Source organism: Lytechinus variegatus, chromosome 19, assembly GCF_018143015.1.
Source record: "Lytechinus variegatus isolate NC3 chromosome 19, Lvar_3.0, whole genome shotgun sequence".
NCBI classification, from domain to species: Eukaryota; Metazoa; Echinodermata; class Echinoidea; order Temnopleuroida; family Toxopneustidae; genus Lytechinus; species Lytechinus variegatus.
Genome location: NC_054758.1, coordinates 13,678,758 through 13,701,220, shown reverse-complemented (window position 1 = coordinate 13,701,220; position 22,463 = coordinate 13,678,758). Strand labels below are relative to the sequence as shown.

Here is a 22,463-nt window from a genome sequence, read left to right as displayed (position 1 = left end):
TAAGAGAGAAATGAAACTACAGTATGTTTCACAGGACAATGAGGAGAAAATAAGAATGTTTCATAGTAACAAAAGAAATAGTGAGTGATATTATCAGTTCCCTCATTTGCATACAGACCGGGATGTGCATACATAACTGTTTTGTGAAATTAAGCAAAAATAAAAAATGTCATAACTTTCTGATTAAACATACAATTTTGATGAAATCAGTGTTTTGCTTGTTAGATTTTTCTCCTTTTATTCAAATCAACTTTTTTGTTGGGGTGGACTTGTCCTTAAAGTGTATTACTGTAGAGTATGGGATATGAAATATGAAAAACCCTGCATTTTGAGAGTGATTTTTGAAAAGAAGTCATTCATGACTTTACAATGATAACAGCAAAAAAGATGATGTGCAGACGTAAGCAGATGCAATGCTTGAATACGCACGTAATACGGTCTCACATTACATGGACATAAAGATTAGCACTGGGTACAGGCTCATTTTTTTTATACATGCACCTGTTTGATCTTTGTGACTTTTAAATTAAAATTGGTACATTACAATACAGGTTTTTCACACAGACAAATTGAAAAATCAGATTACAGAATTCATGAGAAATACATGCATGGCCCACTAAGATAATAAAAAATACAGGTAAATTTACATGTATGCCATCACTACCCTATGTACACACAAAATACAATGAATTTGTTATTAAAGGGGGTATGAAATTAAAAGATGAATCTGTACAAAACGGAGAGAGGCCCAACAAAGCAAGCTCTTGTACTTTGTGGGCTCCTCAAAAGTAATGGCAGTACTAAAAGTTGAAGATACCAGTTGTGGTAACGATCTTAAAATGGGTTCGAACATAATCCAATGAAATTCCAACCAAAGTGTATAAAAAATATGTGCCAAATAAATCTGGAAGAAAATTACGTAGTTGTTGAGAAATGAGCAAAATAAGCACAGAATTCCATCAAACGTCAGGTATTTTTCGACACAATATTATATGCTTTTCTGTGTTTAGTGATCATCAGAATTATCAATTTTAAGCTAAGATTTCAGGATTTTAAAAAGATAATTTTACATTAATGTACCAAAGGAACATACATATACATGTACATGAATGCATTGAACAGCAATAGCAAAGTCATAGAGTTCAGTGAGGTACAAAGGTGAAATAAATAAAACACACTGCTGCCATGTTTTTTTTCTTTTGAAAAACACCATGGATGTACAGTAGAGACCTCTAACAAAATTTCAATTTGAGCCATGAAGAAAAATCATGAGTTTTAATCAAAAGCGCTTTATAATAGCTGGATCTACATGTATGTTAATGTTAGAGCATTTTTCAGTTCAGTGGATGAAGCGGGACATTTTAGCACTTTTTAATCTAGCACCGCTCATGATTTTGCCGCCTTCTATACGCGTCACGTAACTAGGTTGCAATAACAATGGATCAAGATGGCGATGACAACAAATGTGAGTAAACTCTCTTCTACTTTTATTTCTTCATCGCATTTGTGCGATATTGTTTAACCATAACCATCCTTTTTTGCCAAACGTTGCCAACTGATATTTTTACTAGTGCTGTTGTCGGGAACAAAAATCTATGTCGACATGTATTTTTACCCATGTACAGAAGTGTTAACCTCAGATTCTAAACATAACTAGCAGTTTGATGCATTTGTATAGTTGCCTTTTCCCTCGCTGTGTGGGAAAGTATATAGACCAGCGCCAGGCGTTAAGGAGTAAAGGTATGATAGTACTCACTCACACATTGTACGAGGTTAGTACGTACTAACCTCGTACAATAGACCGTGTTTGACCCTGGATTTTGAAGTAGTCGGCAAACATCGCTTCGTTGCTGAAGTAATATTTGAAGAAACTCCTTCTTGCTACGCACCGGGCTCTTGCCGGTAAGTAGCAATGGGGGCAACAAATAGGAAATTATTTTAAAATCATAATCATTAAAAAAAAGCAAATTTCGCTTACCTCGGCCTCGAAAGTGACTTCGCTTGTCTCTTCCACGGAAATACAAGGAAGCCCGTTGGTGGCGCTAATAATTTCACAACCTTGATACAGCTCCTCGGTAATTTTAAAACTGTATCTAAATTCTTTGAATGCGCAATCCTTATAATTAATTTACTAATTATGGGCATCAATGAATGAAATACCTTCAAAAACATAATTAACTGGTGATGATAACACTTATTTGCAATAATTTAAAAAGATGACTAATAATGGAGGGGCTATATATAAGGTAAAAGGAACACAAAAAAACTGTTCCCACAGTAAAACCAAAAATCACCCATTTATAGCCCATCCTACTAATAAAAAAATGAAAATAATATACGTGCCTGGAAAGAAACCAGCAGTACAAGCTTAAACGAACGTCAATAATACGTATACGGTATCCCAAAGTCTATACAATGAAAAGATTGGACACTTCACGAACTTCGCGTAATGCCTTGCGTCGATTTGTGTGTAGAAGTAGTGTAGGTGCCTAGTCTTTCCCTTGTCGTGTCTTTGATATGAATATATATCGCCCGCCCTCTTTAGGCGAAAATTGATATCAGCGCTGAGCAGATTTCATCTCTGTAAAATCTTCACTTTAGATCAAGAAAATATAGGTTTTTTAAAAGAAACTTCAAGGAGAAGTCACGGAGGATGTAAATGAATTGGTAAGTGTCATAGCAGAATGTGATATCTAAAATTTTAAGTCATAATCATATTTTATGTGGGCAAAAGCCCAGCAAACTTTAACTATGTGTGTGTGTCGCATGCATACGACTGATATTCCTTCGCACGCGAGATGCTTTGAACCCATGGATAGTACTATGATTTTTACTCCCAGACGCCTCCAGGCCAGGCTAGCAAGAGCCAAGACCGTCATAAATAAAGTCGAAGTCTCACTCGTGCAGTCAGTGGCAGTTAATTGCAAATTAGTGATTGATTGCTAATCTGCTCCTTGAAACAAGAAATTTAGGTAATCCTCTGTTTTAGGGGTCCAAATTATTTTAGGTTGCTAACTTCAGGCAAAAGTCACAAATGCACTTACAATGAGAATAAGTCGTCCGAAAGCTACAAGGCCGTGAACGTACGAGCGCGCTCGATCGCCTATCGGCCTGGCTGGTCAATTGACTGCTCTCTCCGGGGAGTCAAGGCTAAAGGTGGGGGGGGGGGGGGGGTCCAATAGATACATATAGTAAATAGTGGTAGTAAAATACGAGCTGTGATTGGCTGGATTTGTACCACGTGACCTCCCTTCAAAAAGTTATATTGTACATATGTACAATATAACTTTCGATTTTTGGATTGCAAAATCCATGATGGGGGGCTTAGATTAAGGGATCTATTTACTATAATAAATAGTGAACGTTCTATCATACAATATTACTGGACTATATGAACTCCAAATATAAAATTATCCCTCGTGCAAGCCTATTTCACCTCGGCCTTCGGCCTCGGTGAAAAAAACCTGCACTCGGGATAATTTTATATTTGTCGTACATATAATCCAGTATATTGTACAATAGATTGTACACTATTTATATAATATATTCAATGTTGCTATATGACACCTCCTCTGTTTGAGGGGATTTTATTAATTGTGGCATTGGGGGTACATTATAGGGCATAATGATGAATGTACCCCCAATGCCACAATTAATAAAATCCCCTCAAACAGAGGAGGTGATATATAGCAATATATATTATATGTATCTATTGGACCCCCCCTTGTGCCTGCGCCCCTTAATAATGGAGCAGTTCATCCCCTCTTGCCACCACCCCTTCTCCTTGCTACCAATGTCATCATTATGCCCTATAATGTACCCCCAATGCCACAATTAATAAAATCCCCTCAAACAGAGGAGGTGATATAGTAGGCATAATATATATGTATCTATTGGACCCCCCACCTTTCGCCTTGACTCCCCGGGAGTGCAGTCAATTGACCAGCCAGGCCGATAGGCGATCGAGCGCGCTCGTACGTTCACGGCCTTGTAGCTTGCGGACGACTTATTCTCATTGTCACTGCATTTTTGACTTTTGCCTGAAGTTAGCAACCTAAAATAATTTGGACCCCTAAAACAGAGGATTACCGAAGTTTAATCTGATTTTCTATAACCAACATTGATCTATCGGCTGTAAATTGGAACAGAATATTTGCATTTGATCGCAAACATTTTCTCCCAACACCCCGTATATATGTCGGGCGCAAGTGCAGTGCAGACCGTACGGCGCGGCACGGCCGCGGCGAGGCCGGCCGCCCGGCGTATCTGCCACACTCCTGCAATGCAATCTGTTGTTCATTCATCGACAAATTCAGTCACACACCAAGCCAATTTAACAACATATTGCTACTTACCAAACATTGAAATTGCAGACGACAATTCAGGAGCAATTTAGTATCAATAATCATTCGTGTAAAAGTGCACAAATAGCGAATATATTCACAAAACAGGATATAATTTACCGGAATTCAGCAGATGCCCATCCACCATGCTATTTTGTTGATAAACAAACTATAACTATTTTTTTCGACTTACGCCCTCAACGTTCTTCTTTCTGTGGAGCGGAGGCAGTTACTAGTAGTAAGCTATTTTTTTTATATACCTAAGCCCCCCCCCTCACCAAAACTGTTAACACATACTTCTTCTTCCTCTCCTCCTTTGCTATTGTTGCATTACTGTGGAGGTTCAAGGAATCATACAGTTTTTACATGACTTTATTTTGTATTACAATAAAAGTTCCTTTTGCGACATCCACCTAAATTCGGGTAAAAAGGAATAACAATCGAGAGGGGGGGGGGGGGGATTGGGTCATCAATTGCCACTATACTAGACAATGCCATTTTCTTTCAATAGGGTAGCATTAGATTATATTGTTAAAGGTCAAGCGAAATTAAAAAGAAATTACGCCCCACTCGACCCCCACCCCTCCGGCCTCTCCCGAAATATGGCTGGGGCAAAAAAAAACCTTCCATGCCATCTGGTTACAAGGGTACATTGGCAGCACCAAGAGGGGGCAGGGTTCATCCCTCTCCCGATATATAAAGATATGAAGAAAAGAAGTTGTAGATTGATCCCCCCACAAAAAAAAACGGTGCTGCCACTGTATATGATTTTAATTTTGCAAGGATAATAAACAATATGGCCTCACTAATTAAGCTTTCCCATGAATCCCAAGTTAATTCTATTCGTCATAATATGCCTACTCATCATATAGGCCTAATTGTACGACGCCATAAATTGTCAATGAAACTTTATTTTTTATGCAAAAAGTAAACACAACAAAAAGCTATATTTTATTTTTGATTATCTTCAGGAGAGAAAATGTTTCGTTAAAGAAAGCAAGTTTATAATAGGATATGATAACAGGATCCATGATATTTGGGTATATAGGCTCACTGTGGAACGGAATTATTCATCAATGTAAATTGTAAATTTCAAGATGACGCTGTTCAAAAATGCTGTTAATCCGAGGAGAAAAAACCCCACAGAATGGTGAAGGTCCGGAATAAGTCGAACAGAAAATGAAAAAATCGCCATGGCTGTTTGAAAAACATGTGACTCAGATCACTGACTATGAGAATCTCAGATGGATAAATTCGAAGAGTAGATTTTGATAATTTATCGGGCAGCTTATGAACAATAATATTCTCTCATTATGTTACCAATTAAGCCTATTCCTACATAGCTATTAGAAACGTTTCCCTCCAAAGTAACTTTTCCTTCGGAGAGATAATAAAAACAAAACGTATTTGTTATGTTAAAGATTTGTTATTAAAAGTAACGTTTCAATAATCACTTATTAATAGGGAGTTCTCGCTATCTCGACGGGGATTGATTATACAACATAGAAAATCTCACTGCAGTTTTTAAACTTTAATTCTTGACCACTATGGGGACGAACGTATTTTCAGAGCACTCTTGGCCAATGTCATGAATGTCGCCGCATCAGATACACTACTTATTTTCTTCATTGTAATAACTGATAATGGAACTCATATCAGAATCTTATCAGCCTATGGATTATTAACTTATCACACTATAAAAGCTGATAAAACTACGAATTATTGAAGAATTTTCTCCCAACATTTTATTCGATTGCTACGTAGCCTTCACAATAGCCTATACATACTGTTCTATTGGGAAATTCATTTTGACATCCAACATCCTTGTATATTTCTATACTGAATGAAGATAAGTTGTATTTTGCGTGTCTACATTGAAAGAAGACTTTAAAAATTATGCTAAAGTATTTTTCAAAAAAAATCACAAACATTCGTACTGGTTTAAATGTAGAACCGCATCAAATGGTTAAGCATCTCAAATCGTATTTTAAAAAAATGTGATAAAAAAGAGAATATAAGAAGGAAGAAGGTCAATAATTTTACCTTTCCTATTGTAAATCTTCATTCATATAACAATTCATTGTCAAGTCAAATAATAAAGCAAGTTAACAAACAAATCAAAACAATAGAGGGATATATTTTGTGCGTAATGAGTTTCCAGATTTTATTGATATAAAACAAGCAATTGGCTCTCGGAAGAATGTCAATTGTCTTGGATATTTAACAATTAATCATTATTCAAATAATTATTACGAGAGCTACATGTAAATCCGTAATAGAAACTTTCATGCAACCGTAATAGAATGACTTTCATGCAACTGCGTGGCAACCCAGTTGCCACGCAGTCAAGCTTAGCTTATAGTGGCAACCCCTGCAACCTTCTAATAATCGATGTTTTAATAGAAAATGCAATTTTTTCGTATGTTTTGCTTGTCAGTTATATGTATATTATTATTGTATTTTCTTTGTTAATATATTCATGAAAAAGTGTTGCAGAAACCAATAAATGAAAAAAAAATGAAACTTTCATACACAAGCCGCAAATTGATTATTGGATCGCTATTTTTATTTTGTTCGTGCGTGTTAACCACGCACTGAGCGCACTACTATCTAAAAAGAAAGCCAAAAGAGCTTGCCTATATACAGGTATCTCACTGCTAACTCTATACCGACCGAGAGTCGGCTTCATGACTGAATGTGATTCACTGATCGAACATTATGTATACTATTAACAAATAAAAACACATTCGGAACTATTATCTAAACTCCCTTGAAAATTAACAATTTGTGATCATAGGTTTGTGAATACATCAATATTCCAATATGACTAGAGGATCATCTATGTAGCCTGCATTTTCCACAAATTACTCTTCCAAAAGGCTTATAAAAACTCGATCCTCGATTCCTCCAATATCAACTTAATATTTACGACCAATAGTCACGGTATCACGGCATGCAGAATAGTGTAAAAATCCATCCACTTTTGGGTTGCACCTTCAATATAAATGGAGTTGATTTATTTTCGCTGTCTGTCCATGGATTCTCGTATCCGATTTTCACGCCGGTCCATTCCAGTGTCGGATATTCGGCTTCTCACTGATGTCCGCATACCCGGTAGTATTTGGGATTACTTTTGCGATATCGCCTATCACAGACACATGAAAATCCATTTAATGGATGTGTGCAGCCTGTATTTAAGAAAAAAAATACAATGGTCAGAATTAAAATTTATATGGGTAGAAATACACACACATTTATGACATATGTATCTGTAATTAGAAAGTGATATTGCATTTATTTTCCTTCTTGCCTGAAATCGTTACTATTGAGAGTGTTCTCTTGTGTATGTTCTATTAAAGGAAACCAAAACCCAAGAAGAGAAGCAATCTTATGGGAAAGAGTAAAATGAGAGGAACAAAACTCTCGATAAATTTTGCCCGATCGATGCGCCATATCTTGCCCCCCCCCCCCGCCCTCAAAATTGTTGGCTCATTACGCCACTAGATATAATCAACCAACCAGCCCGCATTGGAAACCAAGAATATACCAAGAATCATAAATGAAATAGTTTGGACCTATTGCTCTAATACTAAAAACTGTGGTGTTAAAACTGACACCAGTTGGTGTTAAAGGACCACACCCTGTGGTGTTAAAACTACACCCAAGAGATTTAACATAACACCAAAGAGTGTAAATATAACAACCAAAGGTGTTGTAATAACACCTATGGGTGTAAAACTAACACCACCAATTTAACACCGGTGTAAAACAACTGGTGTGGTCCTCTATGTACACCGGTTAACACCACAGTTTTTGCTGTGCACTGTCGTGCGATCCTGCACGAAAGCCAACGTTGGTCTTTCGCAAGTGATCGAGAAATTTTTGGAACCATTCAAAAAATTTCCACGTTCAATACGATTGCCACGACTGATCTGATACGATCAATACGAGTACTCCACGATTAAGTACGACGTTTGAATCATGGCACAGATCGTGGCAGTGGGAACCAGGTATCACTTACAAAATTATCTTGTTTTTATATCATAAGCATGCTAGCCAAACGACCATTGAAAAATAACTTTTTCTGGTAGTACAGAAGCGATGTGTTGGCTCAGTTTTCTATTTCGAAAAATTAGATATGCCATACTTCATTGAAGAAATATGGTATTTCGAAATAATATACACATTTTGTAACCTAACGAAGAATATTTTGCATTTTAAAACAAATATGTTTTCTTGCTTGGCTTTATGCCATAATAGTTTGCTTTCCAAAGTAAGAGGAAAATGACTTCCCAAAGTAAGGCCAGCGCGGTTTCATGAAGCTGTTCGTAAGTTAAGAGTGACTTTAAAAAGTGATCATTTTCTTTTGATATATGATGTTCACCATTAAATGTTCATTGGTGAATATTTAGCGCGTAAGAAAGATTCACCAGTCGTTGTTAAAAGTCGCTCTTCCCTTACGAATAGCTTTACGAAGCACCCTCCTGGGTTGATTACTCCTTATAAGGGCAGAGTACTGACAGCATTCAAAGCTAAAAAAAAGTTGTTACCCCGACCATTTGCACCCTTTTCACCTTTTTTGTGTTTTAGAGCGTATACGAGAGGGCAAAATTAGTTAATGACTATATGTATAGAAGAACATTTTCCTGGCAAGTTTTCACCTTGATATACAACATAAGAAGTTAACTTCAGTCTTGGTCACCTTGATGAGGTTATAAAAAGGGCTTGGTTATCATTATCAATAACAAACCATGTATCAAATAAGGGTGATTTATATCAGAATATCATGAATATTAGGAGCCTATACTCACGGAAAAATTTTCCCCGTCCCTTTCCACGGCCTCGTTTCTCCATTTCGTCGTCATCAAACTCCATTCCGATGTCAGCTTCATTTGAATCAGCTCTTTTGAAAATCAGAGCTTCCATCTCATTAAGATCATCATCGGTGAGATCATCGAAAGTTTCTGCAGCTACCAAGGCAGTTACCATGACAACGGTGAAGATCAACAACACTATCTTGGAAGCCATGTTTAGTTGTAAGGGTCAAAATGATGATGGGATGAAATCTGAAAATGAATGATATTTTTATGTTAAGTGTTGCACAATGGGTAAATAAACATTTTGTTTAGCGAAATAAAAATGTGAACATAGCGCGGAATACGGTTAAGCGCTCTATTTTCTCGCTGGAGGCCGATGCCTACACTTTTCTTCACGATCCAGTTTTCGCAGAGTGTAAACTATACTAGGCATATCCCGAATCAGTATAACAAACATTAATTGTTGAAACTTTGCAAATTATATAAAATACATGAAAATATAACAATGTGATAAGATATGCATTATAATAAGAGAAATAGTATACACATATACATGGGAATTTCCTTGTAATCAACGCATATTGTGTTTTAAACACAAACAAAAATCATACCTCTATTTGAACAAAAGAATATCGAAAGCTCGAGGTCAAGTTAATGTAAAATGTTGTTTCTAGTAGACGCAAAGCCTATTGATATTCGGGTCTGTCAAAATATCTCTATGCTATCTTGAAAATAAAATGACACGATTCTAACAAGAACTTACATTTTTTATTCGATTCATTCGCTCACACAGAATAATATTTCCCAAAGAAAACGAATTCATGCTGTACATGAATCATATACATGAATCATAAAATCTCTCAAATATGTCAACCAATGACACAAGCCGCTGGTATTGCTACTAGGCCTGTGCAACTCATTACAACACTAAGATATACCTCTAGTATATACTCACCACTGATAGAGTAGAATAGATGCAATCTCTCTTGAACAATCTGAGATAATATACCGATGATGATACTTTCCATCCTTTATATACTTTTCTGCATTAATATAATCTTTACCGATACGTCCCAACAACCCCGCTCAAATCAGAATCTTTAATTAACTAATATCTGTGTACGCCCGTCATTAAAATCATGAATTGGTCTTATTCCCTCCGGAGAGGAAGAATAAAGAATAAACACCATATAACAACGTAATTAAGACCATGCTATTGTCCATTCATTCATTAATCTTAACGTCTCGATCATTAACACTTTTCCCAAGGGTGAAAATGAATCTCATTTTACCTTTTCTTAATAAGTCATTTGTGTTAATCTTTTTAGTGGATGATGAATGCTTTCTGATTTTATTGTATGTAATTTCCACGTACATGTACTCTCATAAGTCTGCAATAACGTCGATAATTAAAGGGGAATCCAGCCTTGGCCATAAATATTATGTTGGGAAGGAGAAAAATAAATTAAACAGAATGGTGAAAGTTTGAAAGAAATCGGACAAGCAATGAGAAAGTTATAGCTGCTTTAATATTGAGATCACTAATACTATGTAGATTTCAAATTGGCAACTGTATAAGTAAATTATGACAAGGGGCAAGGACAACTTTCCATAGGCCATGTACTTTGTTATCAGGGATTTGTGGTTTTGTCCTAAGTACCCATTCCCCTGGGGCAGTAATCTAAATATAACCCAGGTAGTATATTGTAGTATGTCCTTCTGAAAGAAAAATATAATTTGAAATAAAACTTTTGGGAAAAATGACATTTTAGCCATAATATGTATTAGAGTACATGGAAGAGTAGTCCTTGCCTTACATCACTATGACATCCCATCTGCGGCCAATTGAAGTCTCCATGGGTATAGTGATTACCAATATTTACAAATTAAAAAAATTCATAACTTTCTTGTTGTTTGTCCAATATTGTTCAAACTTTCACCTATCAACTTGTCTGATTTTTCTTTTCCTTATAAAAACAAGTTTTTATTTGGGTTGGATTCCCCTTTAAACTTAACCCAAGATGACTGAAGAACAAAACGAAACAAAGGAAACCAAGATACATTGATTACATTTGTCAATTAGTACTAGTGCCTACAGATAACTTACATTGATTAGCTTAGAGCAAAAACAGTTTACATCAAAGTGCAAAGATTTTATTCTTACTTATGAACTCATAAGATAAAAAAGGTATGCCACTTTATTTTCGACATTATCGTTGTCGGAACACCATATGGTAACCTGCATCTAATATTTTTTTTGGTATTTCATGAACCAAAATGCCTTTCTGCCGATGCAAATCTCTAATATATGTCAAGCGACCAAGAAGATAAAATGACCAGCAATAAAAGTGAAAGAAAGAGAAGAAAAAAGAATGGTAAAACAATAATAACATGCTAGAGAGGGATTATGCTTTACAATGATCTTCAATAGACAGCGGAAAATCGAAATCTAGAATAGTCAGTTTATTTGGTTTTAATAGAAAACAACGATAAGAATAAAATTATTCTTGCCCTCGTTTAAATATTAAATAGAATTGTTTTCTCTAATTATGTATATACTAACCCAAACTACCCGGGTTTTCTTACAAATTATGTACTTGATTGGACCAAAATAGTTAACTGACTAATACGAAAGAAAATCATGTTTATATGTTTATGGATTGCTATATTCCATTCTTTTGGAAAATTCATTTTGAAATGCAATATCCTCCTATATGTGCATACAGAATGAAGATAAGTTGTATATATTTTCTTTTGTCTTAACAACAAAGCAGTGTTTGTTGAAAATTGGTGAATCAAAGCATCAGTTTCGTCCTGGACTCTGGACAAGCGATATAATTATTGGCAATTTTTCGTAAACTCAGAACTTTACAAACTGTCAGCTTGACCTGATTCACCAGTTTTCGACAAAGATCTCTCAGCTGTTCATTGACTGGCATTTTAAACAGAGTTTTCTATATTTGTTGTAGATTCAGTCCCCGTTGCGATTGTGAAAACCCGGGTATTGTCAAAGAAAATCGAGAAATCAGAACAGAAAAAAATATTTTAAGAGAGAGAGAGTGGGCTGGGGATAGGGAGTCAGGGAGGGGGGGGGGTAAGACTATCGTGGCATTATAACAATAAATAATGACTGGAAATTACATGTGCACAAAATGAAAAACTTTATTCAAAAGTGCAAACAGTTCAATATAGTCAACAATCATTTTCAAAACAAATATTAAACAGCTTATATATAAAGATTCACCCAGTTTGTGAAAGAAAATGGCGATAAAAACGTCATGATTGTATTAAATCAGGGATGGTGCCTGAATGTGACGTCATGTTTTTACATTGAGTAAAACTTCCTGAGTAAAAGGAATATTTCAATTTCCCAAAAGATTTATACGACCAATTCCCTTCTTTTTAGATTTTTAAAAATCCTTAAATGTTTGTCCCTTTCATACTCTTTCCCATTTTTTTCACTACTTGAAAGAAAAATAGGGGAAATCGCCTCTACCTCTAAAGTGTCGTCGTCGTCCCTTTATGCAATCATCAATGTAATTATTGTGGAGAATTTGCTCGCTTTATGACGAAAATATATGAAAAAACACAACTGTTTATTCTTTCAAAGGATATAGTTGCTGTTTGAAGATTTTTGTCAAACTCTCATGTTCATCAAGGTTCCTCTATTTTTATGCTTTCATTAGTCAACTTTTAAATATTTGACCTTAAACTACTAAGGAATATCCCCTGGATGTTTATACCCTATTGGACGGTTTAAAATTCCGCATACATTCGTAATTCCGAAGCTTCGTTATTCCGAAGGTTCGGATATTCCGAAGGTTCCTTATTCCGAAGGTTCGTAATTCCGAAGGTTCGTAAGTCCGAAAACGAAAGGAGGTTCGTAATTCCGAAGGTTCGTTAGTCCGAAAACGTAATGATTAACAAATCTTATTTCGTATTCGGACTAACGAACCTTCGGAACAACGAACCTTATTTCGTTTCCGGATTAACGAACCTTCGGAACAACGAACTTTATTTCGTTTTCGGACTAACGAACCTTCGGAACATCGAACCTGATTTCGTTTTCGGATTATCGGACCTTCGGAATAACGAATCTTCGGAATAACGCCACAATGTTCGGATTAACGAACCCTTTTACGTTTTCGGATTAACGAACATCGAGGTATAGGCAATTTACGTGATTCGGAATTACGAACCTTTGGAATTACGAAGTGTAACCTAAAATTCATGGCAAGTTATAATGGTATATCTTTAATCACAGCTGTTTTACCGATTCTGAGTAACATAATTTGCACGACGTTCAACGGAAAGCAATTTAGCAACAAATAACTGCAACGCACATCATTGCTTACTCTCTAAAAACGTCGAATGAATAATATTCACTCGTATATAAATTCAATGGTGACAAAAATTTCACTAGATATAGGGTAACTTTTATGCAGGTGTTGAGTGAATTTTCCCTTTTTAGAATGAAATTATTGTAAAACATTATTTTGTTTGAGTCCAAATCGAGTGATCAATAATTGTCGTCACTTCAAAAGCCAGTGAAAATGCACTCAAGAGGATGGCCGGGATGGGGGAGGGGGCAGTAGCGGACCGTGATCCGGCGGAGACAAAACATGGGGGGCACTGCATTGTCTGTAAACAATACTGTGCCCCCAATGCTTTGTCTCCTCCGGGTCACGGTCCGCCACGGGGGGGGGGGGTATTTGTCAGCAACCTCGATATTTAATGATAAAGAGGCGGGCATCGACAGCATGCCAATGAAATTTACGATTCCGACGTCGACTCAATCATGGTTTTTCACCTAGCGCCAAACGCCGGTTGATGTCATTGATCACCGGCACGATGTCATTGACGGAATCGATGACGTAATGGGCTCCGCTGTCGATGAGAATTTTGTAAGCTTTCTTCAGTCTTTCGTCGTGGATGCCTTTGTCCATGTTGGATAATTCATCTTCGGTAGCACTCATGTAGTTGCCCTAAAAAGAGGTCCGATAATGATTTTGATAATATAAGAATAAACCTTTTTAATCATGATGTTAAATCAGGTGTGAAAATCATTTTTGCTTGTAGAGTGTGCGTTTGTCAGAGGTTTTGTGTGCGAACGAGAGAGAGGAGAGGGGGGGGGGGGGGGGGGGGGGGGGGGGTGACAGGGGGAGAGAGAAAGGGTGCACAAGGGCGTAGACTAAAGGGAGTGCACAAGGCAGGAAATCTCTCCCAAAAGATAGGGGGAACATGGGCTGGAAAATTTGACAAGCAAGCAAAAGGTTCTCACCCCCAAACAAAAACTCATCTCGTCATCACAAAAGACCAAAAATAGAAGGGGGACATGTGATATTGTGCCCCCCTGCTATTTTGGGTAGGGCCGGGGACGCATCCCCCCTGCATGGGATTTCCTCCCATGAGGATACACTGTCGATGCACGCTCATGAGGCAGAGGCGACACTGGCAAACAAAACGAAATTTACGCCCCTTCTTCTGTTTTCAACAGCTGATTTTCCAAAATAATCATTTCCACCCTATGCAAGTTGTGCATTCCCTCCCCATATCACTTTAGTTCCATCTCCCCAGGATGTGCACCCCCCCACTAAGCTCAAACCAGCCTCGGTGCCCTTGGTGCAAGTGGATAGATAAAGCGAGAGGAGAGAGAAGGGGGGGGTGCCGCAGGAGAGCTACATTTAGGGGAAGGAAATGGTGGATAGACTTGAGTTCGCGTGTTTATCTCTCTCTCTCTCTCTCTTTTTTTTTTGGGGGGGGGTATGTTCATCATGAAGGTCACGATTATTAGCATCAACATTATATCATAATTAAATGTATTATATATTGCTTTAAATATATTCCCATCAAAAAGAGGATAATCTTCATTAAAGCAAATCAAAAAAGATGTATCATTAACATTTTGAAAACAAATGCTGAAATGGAAACAAAAATTAGATGGTTAAAGTTTTTGAATATCAATTAGATCATTATCATTATCATCGTCGTTATCATCGTAGTCTCATCATCATCATCGTTATCATCATCACCAGCTTCATCATTATCATCATCATCATCATCATCATCATCATCATCTGTCATCGTCATCATCATCATCATTGTCTTGTCATTATCGTCCTCATGATCATGATCATCATCATAGTCACGTCACCATCACCATCGTCATCATCAGCATCATCATCATCATAAGCATAATAACCATCATCATGAAAATAGGTGGATTTGTCATATAACGTACAGTTCTGGCTACGCCGACTGTCCAGCAACCGGCGGCAAGTCCCGCAGTGATTCCAGTAATTGTGTCGTCAACCTGAATTATGTAAGAATAAGGGTATAAGATACGGGGGTTACGACTTTACTTTCCGTGTGGTAGACCCTATACTGAATAGACCAGTTCGTAATTACTTCATGGACAATTTCAGTTAAATGACCTTTCATTTCTTTCATTATGATAGGCAGATTTCAAAGCAAGATATTACGTAAGCTTGCCTTACATAGCAGGATGAAGAAATTGAATAGACCAGGTGACTAGCAGGCGCGGATCCAGGAGGGGGCCGAGCCGGCCCCGCCCCCCCCTATTTTTTGACAACCTGCAGAAAAAAGTGTACTCTTTACTTTGATAGAAACTACGAAAAACAGAAAGAAAAGTAAGAAAGAGGTATTTTACCCATGATGTGTAATTTACAGGCTCGTAACGACCGGCCCGACCCCGATAGGAAACAAAAAAAAAAAGGTGAGGGGAAGAATTGGAAAATAGACTTTATATAAAAAATTTTCGCTCGCGCTTCGCGCTCGCATTGCCTGTGTAATGAATCCCATTCAAGAGGGTTAAATGACACTAATATATAACCAATATAATATATCCAGTTCTGATATCAATTTGCACACAAATTTTTAGCTCGCACATCAAGCTTTCATTACTTTGTTTGATTCACGCAATGTGTTATGATTATCAAAATGTTTAGCTCGCGCTGCGCGCGCGCATTGTTTGATTTGTGAGAAACCTATGTTCTTTGGAAATTCTTACAAACATTTGTCAAAATGCTCCTTTATCATGTCAGTATATCAAAAAATTATGGTCATGCTTCGCGCTCACATTTAATTGTTTGAGACACACAGCTTGTTTATTTAAATAAAAACGGGCTTAAGACTGTTCATTTTTTTGAGGTCGGGATATCAGAAATTTTGAACTCGCGCTTCGCACTGATTGGTAATACTTGTATCCCCTTCATTAATCACTAAAAACAGTCCTAATTGAGTCACTTTTCATGTTACTATATGATAAAATTTCGGCTCGCGCTTCGCGCTCGCATTGTTTAGTTAGATACTTATCTTTGTTCATGATTATAAAAAACTACTCTGATTCTTCAGTTCTAAGGACATAAAATATCAAAGATTTTTAGCTCGCGCTTCGCGCTCGCATTATATATTAAGACCACATGAGATACCTTATATTGTTTATAGCAGTAAAAACTAACATATACTTAAAACTTCAGTAGTTAGGACTACCCCCTGAAAAACCAACAAAAAAGGCCAGATTGTAGCGGCCAATCGAGAAAATGTTGATCAAAATATTTTTCGGCCCCCCCCCCCCCTATTGGCGAAAGCTGGATCCGCCCCTGACTAGAATAGCACACAAAATTAATGAACACTAAATGAAGGCATTTGTTGCAGAACTTCTTTGAATGCATATCTTAGCATGTTGCACAATGTACTTTGCAAACTGTGAAATACCAGTCGTTCGTGGAAGTATTGTCGTTTTTTGTGGATGTAAATGAAAACGACAATTCAAAAGAATATATGAATAATCAAGACATCAAAGTTGGTGCTTATTTCATTAGATTTTAAAACGCCGTGTCACTTTAGTACAAATGACCTTCTTCTGATCATGCGTAGAATCTTTTGATAATGCGCAGAAAGGAACTACGAACTGGCTTATTAGCTTTAAAGAACCATCTTATTAAGATAGAGAGTTTTCGTTTCCACGATGCACGGCAGACTCACAGTAAATGTATTAAAAATCCCTGTCAAATGACAATGAACAGCAAGGAGATCTTGTCGAAAACGGTTTCTTCATAAGTTTCGAAGATGACGAAAACTTGCAACGGTCGTTTGTCCATCAGAGCCCATAAAACTGTTGTTTTGTTTGACAAATTTTCGACAAAGTCTGCTTGGTTGCTCATTGTAATGAAGGACATGCATTGACGATATATTTTTTATGTCCTTGAACATGTTGAAAGCGTCCGTATACGTAAGTGCCTCTCAAATTGTAGCTAGGCGACGTGCTGTCCTACCGTCGACATCTAAAAAGTTTTACGTGGCAACATTGTTGAATTATCTTACAAAGTCGACTTTTGATAGAAAGTAATGTTGACGTGTGAATTTAGAAAAGTTGATTGCAAGATACTTTATTCGTTATGACGACATGTATCTTTCATTTGATTTAGTGATATTTTTCTTTTGCATGACAATATGCTATATTATAACAAAGACAATTTGACAATAGGCTCTAAACATATGTGCTAACTCAGAAATATACATAGTCGAACAGAAAATTCAATTGCGGAAGACGGATCGTCATTGCAAGCAAAATGTTTTGAGAATATTAGCAATTTAAACATAGTCATAATATCGAATGAGCAGAATGGATGAGAAAAGATGCTTAAAATATCAAATTAAATAAAAATAGAAGAAAAAAATAGTTGGATGATGAAAAACAAAATTGCCTTTGCAAAAGTGACCTTTAGAAAATGGCCTTCTCACCTTCACCACAGCTTGTACCGGATGCACATTTAAATTGATCATGTTCAGAAAGATGAGGCTGGGAGTTGGCCTTGCTTCCTTGACCAAGTCGGACGTGGCAACGAACTCGGGATCGAATCCCAGCTGGGCGGCCCTCGGGGTGAGGTGCTCCATGATCTCGCTGGTAAAGCCTGTCGATGTCCCGATCCGGATCCCGTAATCCTCCCGGAGTTGACGGATGGTGTCTGGGATGCCTTCGAGTTATAGGTGGAAGGAAGGAAACGATATACAATCAATATAGCAGGGATGTAGTCGTGGCCGACCGGCCTCGAGGTCACACTTTGCCGGCCTTGGCGTTAATTGGCCCGAGTCGTGAGTTCAAAGTCTATAGGAGAATTAAGCCGAAAAGGCATTCTCCAGCGACCCAAAGGCTCGGTCGGCCTTTTATACCGGCCTCGACTCAGATCCTTGCAATCTAGTTTCCTTGGAGTAGAGTAACAACTCGTTATGAATCAGTTGCTTTTGGGACAATATTAGGCCTACCTTATGGCATTTTATTGATTTTAAACGAAACGGGGCCAAACGGCAATAAAGCAGAAAAAGAGCGAAAGAGGACTGAACGTTAAAGATACCGATACCTCCTCCAGTTATCTTCTAATCGATCTCGTTACTGAACATTATTTTCGTCTGATGGAAATAAATGAAGAAAACCTGTTATCATATTGGCGTGTGATTCCAAAGCTTTGATCTGTTCAGGTAGAAAGTTTCGATACATTCTTTCAACATCATCCTCATTAGGGGCTTCCCCTTTCTTCGCCTTCCAAGTAGCAGCGATGCGATCCATTTGAACCATGCGGGATATGTGAACCTATTGTGAAAAATAAGGAGATTTGTTTTTGTCTCAATCGTAAGCATGGTAAGGGCCTGTCGAAATATAAATAAATGATAATTGATGACGATCGATGAATATGATGATGAGGATGATGACAACTGTATAGGCTATACTACTTCTACAACAACAACAACTACTACTACTACTATACTAACACTACTACTACTACTACTATACTACTACTACTACTACTACTATTACTACTACTATTACTATACTACTACTACTACTACTACTACTACAACTACTACTACTACTACTACTACTACTACTACTATACTACTACTATATACCACAACTACTTCAATAATTTTATCATACTGAAAATATGTAATGATATGATATAATGTATAATAATATTGGTAATAAAATTGAAGATAATGACAAAACTCCGAAATTAATTAATAAAAATTTTAACCAAAAACAACACAAAATTGTTATCAATAATAACTCTACAACAGATTTTTTGGAAAACATATGAAAGTTAATAAGCTATATAGCCTATAATCACATGGGACCCAACTCACCCTCTTGTGCGCTCCCATCGGCGCCCTGACTTCGTCAACGAGTACGTCGATGCCTTCCCGAGCAAACACGTTGGTGAAAGCTTGGACAGGGGCGAAGACACCGCAATCGACGACCGTGCCAGCCCAGTCGAAGATGACGAGCTTGACCGGTCCTCTGTACTCATGTATCATGCGATAGGACATCATTGGGTTGGACCATACTGCAACAATAAAAAGTAGACATTCAGGGGCGGATCAAGTATTTGCCAATGAGGGGGGGGCGGGGGCATTTTTTGTTCATAAGATCCTGACAAGCAAAAAAGAAAACTGTTTTCACAACTTAAGGTGACTGTATGTCACTATAATATTATGCCCGACATTTTGCACTACAAATATATTTTTAAGACTGGCAATTAAAAAAAGGGGGGGGGGGCACGGACTGGATGCGGCGGATGCGCTCCACGGATCCGACACTGTAGAGAATACACATTCCATAATTCGTATATGAGACCAAAATCGTTCATTGGATACTAAGTTTACAATAGAACAATAATTTTAGAATTAAATTGCACCTTTAATTTTGAAAAGGGATTTTGTTTTAAAGAAAGGGCAAACTGGTATGGGAAAATAAGAGGATGATAAAAAAAGAGGACCATAAAAATGAAATGTCTTCGTCGTAAAACTATATTACCTTTATTTTTGTGGTATTGCGCAATCCATTACAGATTATCTTGCCCCCCCCCCCTCCATCCCTATCAAAATACCCAGGCGCTACCCGCCTGTAAAATATAGTCTGCACCCATCACAGACCCTTGTAATTCGCATAGTGCATTAAATTATAACGCAGAATCGGAAGTAGAGAGAATAGATTCATAAAGTATTACACATGTAGAGTGACAGGTCGAGGGCATAATGGCGTCTACTCGATCCTCTCTCTCTATACTAGTATGGTAATTGGCTAAAGAATCAAATATGAGTTTGTGCCTGCAGACTACGCCACTCGTGTATCAATGGCGGTCCATGGTTATATGTTTTCCCTTTATTTCTTAAATCTAGCCTATAACATTGTTCCACCATTTAGAAATATATCAACTTACACAATCCTGCACATAAACATGATAAAACAACCCCTTGAAAATCCCACGTAAGCTACAAACTGAAAGCAATCTAAGTATATAATTTTACCCACATACTTTGTGATGAAATCGACGAAGTCATACTCGAAATTGTGTCGAATGATAGATGATATTAACCGAAGAATTATAATGCTCGCTGCTATCTCAATGCTGTTATAATGCTATACCACATCAGTCACTTGAAGATCCAAACAACGTGAAACATTGTACCGTATACATTGATATTGTTTATCTCGTTGATCTATAGTCACATGGTGGAAATTTGGGTTTGTTTTTCTTCCCCCGTTTTATGTGCTTGCCTCGCCCCTGGAAATAAATAGGCCTCTGCCCTGGATAAGTGTAGTTTGCGGTCACAGACCCCTTTTGGTTTTCGCAATTTGCGTAACTGCACAGTGCAGAGTCTGAAGCCTGAGACTAGATTCACTGTACTTTGGCTGGCTCTACATCAGTGCCCTTAAAGGGGAAGTTCACCCTGAAGAAAACTTTGTTGTAAAAATAGCAGAAAAAATAGTAAAAAATATTGGTGAAGTTTTGAGGAAAATCCGTTGAAGAGTAAAAAAGTTATTAGAGTTCAAAGTTTTGGATTTGTGACGTCATAAACGAGCAGCTGCCCCATGTGTTATGTAATATAAAATGCATGAATTTCAAATTTTTTATGGTTCCTGATGACTTAATTTTGTTTTCTATTCATGATCGGGTGTGAAATGATTTGTATATTGATATACAAAAGGTACAGTGAAAACCATTTTCAATTTTCTGAGAAAATGACATTTCATTGAATTTTCACCATTCGCTATGTAGGAATGCTGCTCGCATATGACGTCACAAATCAAATAATTGAAATTCTAATAACTTTTTAATTATTTGATGGATTTTTCTCAAACCTTCGGCAATATTTTTTATTATTTTTTCTGCTATTTTTATAATAAACTTTTTGTCAGGGTGAACTTCCCCTTTAAGTGACATAGAGTTTTGGCATCTAGTTCACTCTAAATAGACATTCGATAATTAATTGTGCTTGCAGAGACTGCTGTGCAAACGCTTCACTCGAGTTAAGGGTCTGATCTTGCAGCCCAGTTCTATTATATGTCTTGTGTACTGAAGGCCCTAGAATATGTGCTAGTCTTTGCGTGGAGACACATTTTGTTGATCAAAGTTTCAATCAGGGTCTGTGCCTGCAGACTATTTTCAGACTAGTATAAGTGGGCGTGGTTCTCGGCTTTTGAAATAAAAGGGGAAGCTCACCCTGGCAATATATGTTTGCGTTAATAAAAGGACAAGTCCACCCCAACAAAAAAGTTGATTTGAAGAAGATAAGAAGAGAAAAACCCAACAAGTACGACAGTGAAAATTTCATCAAAATCTGGGGACAGTTTCATCAACATTTTTGTCTGACAAGTTGTCAGATCTGACACCTTTCCTTGATTCTGATTGGCTGAGAGGCACTGTTACTATAGTAACAGTCGGATAAGATGGGTCTTGTCCACTGATCAGGGTCTTGTCGAATAAAACGTCCGACAAGTCCTTTCATGAAACACTCCCCTGATGTAAAATAAGAAAGTTATGACATTTAAAGTTTCGCTTAAAGGGGAAGTTCACCCTGACAAAAAGTTTATTGTAAATATAGTAGAAAAAATAATAAAAATACTGCTAAGGTTTGAAAAAAAAAATTCATCAAAGAATTAAAAAGTTTTTAGAATTTGAATTACTTGATTTGTGACGTCATAATTATGCGAGCCGCATTCCTACATAGCGAATGGTAAAAAATCAATGAAATCTCATTTTCTCAGAAAATTGTAAATGGTTTTCACACAGTACCTTTTGTATATCAATAGACAAATCATTTCACACCCGATCATGAATAGAAAACAAAATTAAGTCATCAGGAACCATACAAACTTTGAAATTCATGCATTTTATATTACATAACATGGGGCAGCTGCTCGTTTATGACGTCACAAATACAAAACTTTGAACTCTAATAACTTTCTTTAATCTTTAACGGATTTTCCTTAAACCTTCAC

At 37.1% G+C, this 22,463-nt stretch overlaps 3 protein-coding genes across 4 annotated transcripts in view; all 3 read right to left on the bottom strand.

Moving 5' to 3' along the window:
• The window catches only part of LOC121405996, a 33,597-nt gene extending 29,088 nt beyond the window's left edge, over nt 1-4,509 (bottom strand). Inside the window, exon 1 of the mRNA XM_041596993.1 lies at nt 4,356-4,509. The gene's annotated coding sequence lies outside the window, so the exon portion shown is untranslated. The remainder of the gene's footprint in view (nt 1-4,355) is intronic.
• A 2,285-nt stretch (nt 4,510-6,794) lies between these two features.
• On the bottom strand, nt 6,795-10,209 carry LOC121406065. The gene is made up of 3 exons (XM_041597074.1): nt 10,116-10,209; nt 9,155-9,409; nt 6,795-7,531 (listed from the first exon to the last, which is right to left on the bottom strand). Exons 2-3 carry the CDS (start codon nt 9,369-9,371, stop codon nt 7,437-7,439), a joined length of 312 nt encoding a protein of 103 aa, XP_041453008.1. The 5' UTR covers nt 9,372-9,409; nt 10,116-10,209; the 3' UTR covers nt 6,795-7,436.
• A 3,098-nt stretch (nt 10,210-13,307) lies between these two features.
• Nucleotides 13,308-20,674, bottom strand: LOC121405900 (phosphonoacetaldehyde hydrolase-like). 2 transcript variants are annotated; one of them, XM_041596894.1, is made up of 6 exons: nt 20,493-20,674; nt 19,325-19,524; nt 18,617-18,773; nt 17,927-18,159; nt 15,402-15,473; nt 13,308-14,145 (listed from the first exon to the last, which is right to left on the bottom strand). In XM_041596894.1, the coding sequence occupies exons 2-6, from the start codon at nt 19,508-19,510 to the stop codon at nt 13,957-13,959; spliced, it is 837 nt and encodes a 278-aa protein (XP_041452828.1). In that variant the 5' UTR covers nt 19,511-19,524; nt 20,493-20,674; the 3' UTR covers nt 13,308-13,956. The 2 variants fall into 2 exon arrangements, with proteins under 2 accessions (XP_041452828.1, XP_041452827.1); XM_041596893.1 differs by having other exon boundaries at nt 20,497-20,674.
• Nucleotides 20,675-22,463: the final 1,789 nt, after the last annotated feature.

Bases quoted from the DNA above. Each gene is read 5' to 3' on its own strand.
- LOC121406065 (XM_041597074.1), bottom strand. From the start codon at position 9,371: ATGGCTTCCAAGATAGTGTTGTTGATCTTCACCGTTGTCATGGTAACT. The intron at 7,532-9,154 runs GTGAGTATAGGC...TCTTAAATACAG, and splicing joins GGGACGGGGAAAATTTTTCC to GCTGCACACATCCATTAAAT.
- LOC121405900 (XM_041596893.1), bottom strand. From the start codon at position 20,521: ATGACTTCGTCGATTTCATCACAAA. The intron at 18,160-18,616 runs GTTTTCTTCATT...TATAACTCGAAG, and splicing joins ACACGCCAATATGATAACAG to GCATCCCAGACACCATCCGT. The intron at 14,146-15,401 runs GTACGTTATATG...ACCTCTTTTTAG, and splicing joins CAGTCGGCGTAGCCAGAACT to GGCAACTACATGAGTGCTAC.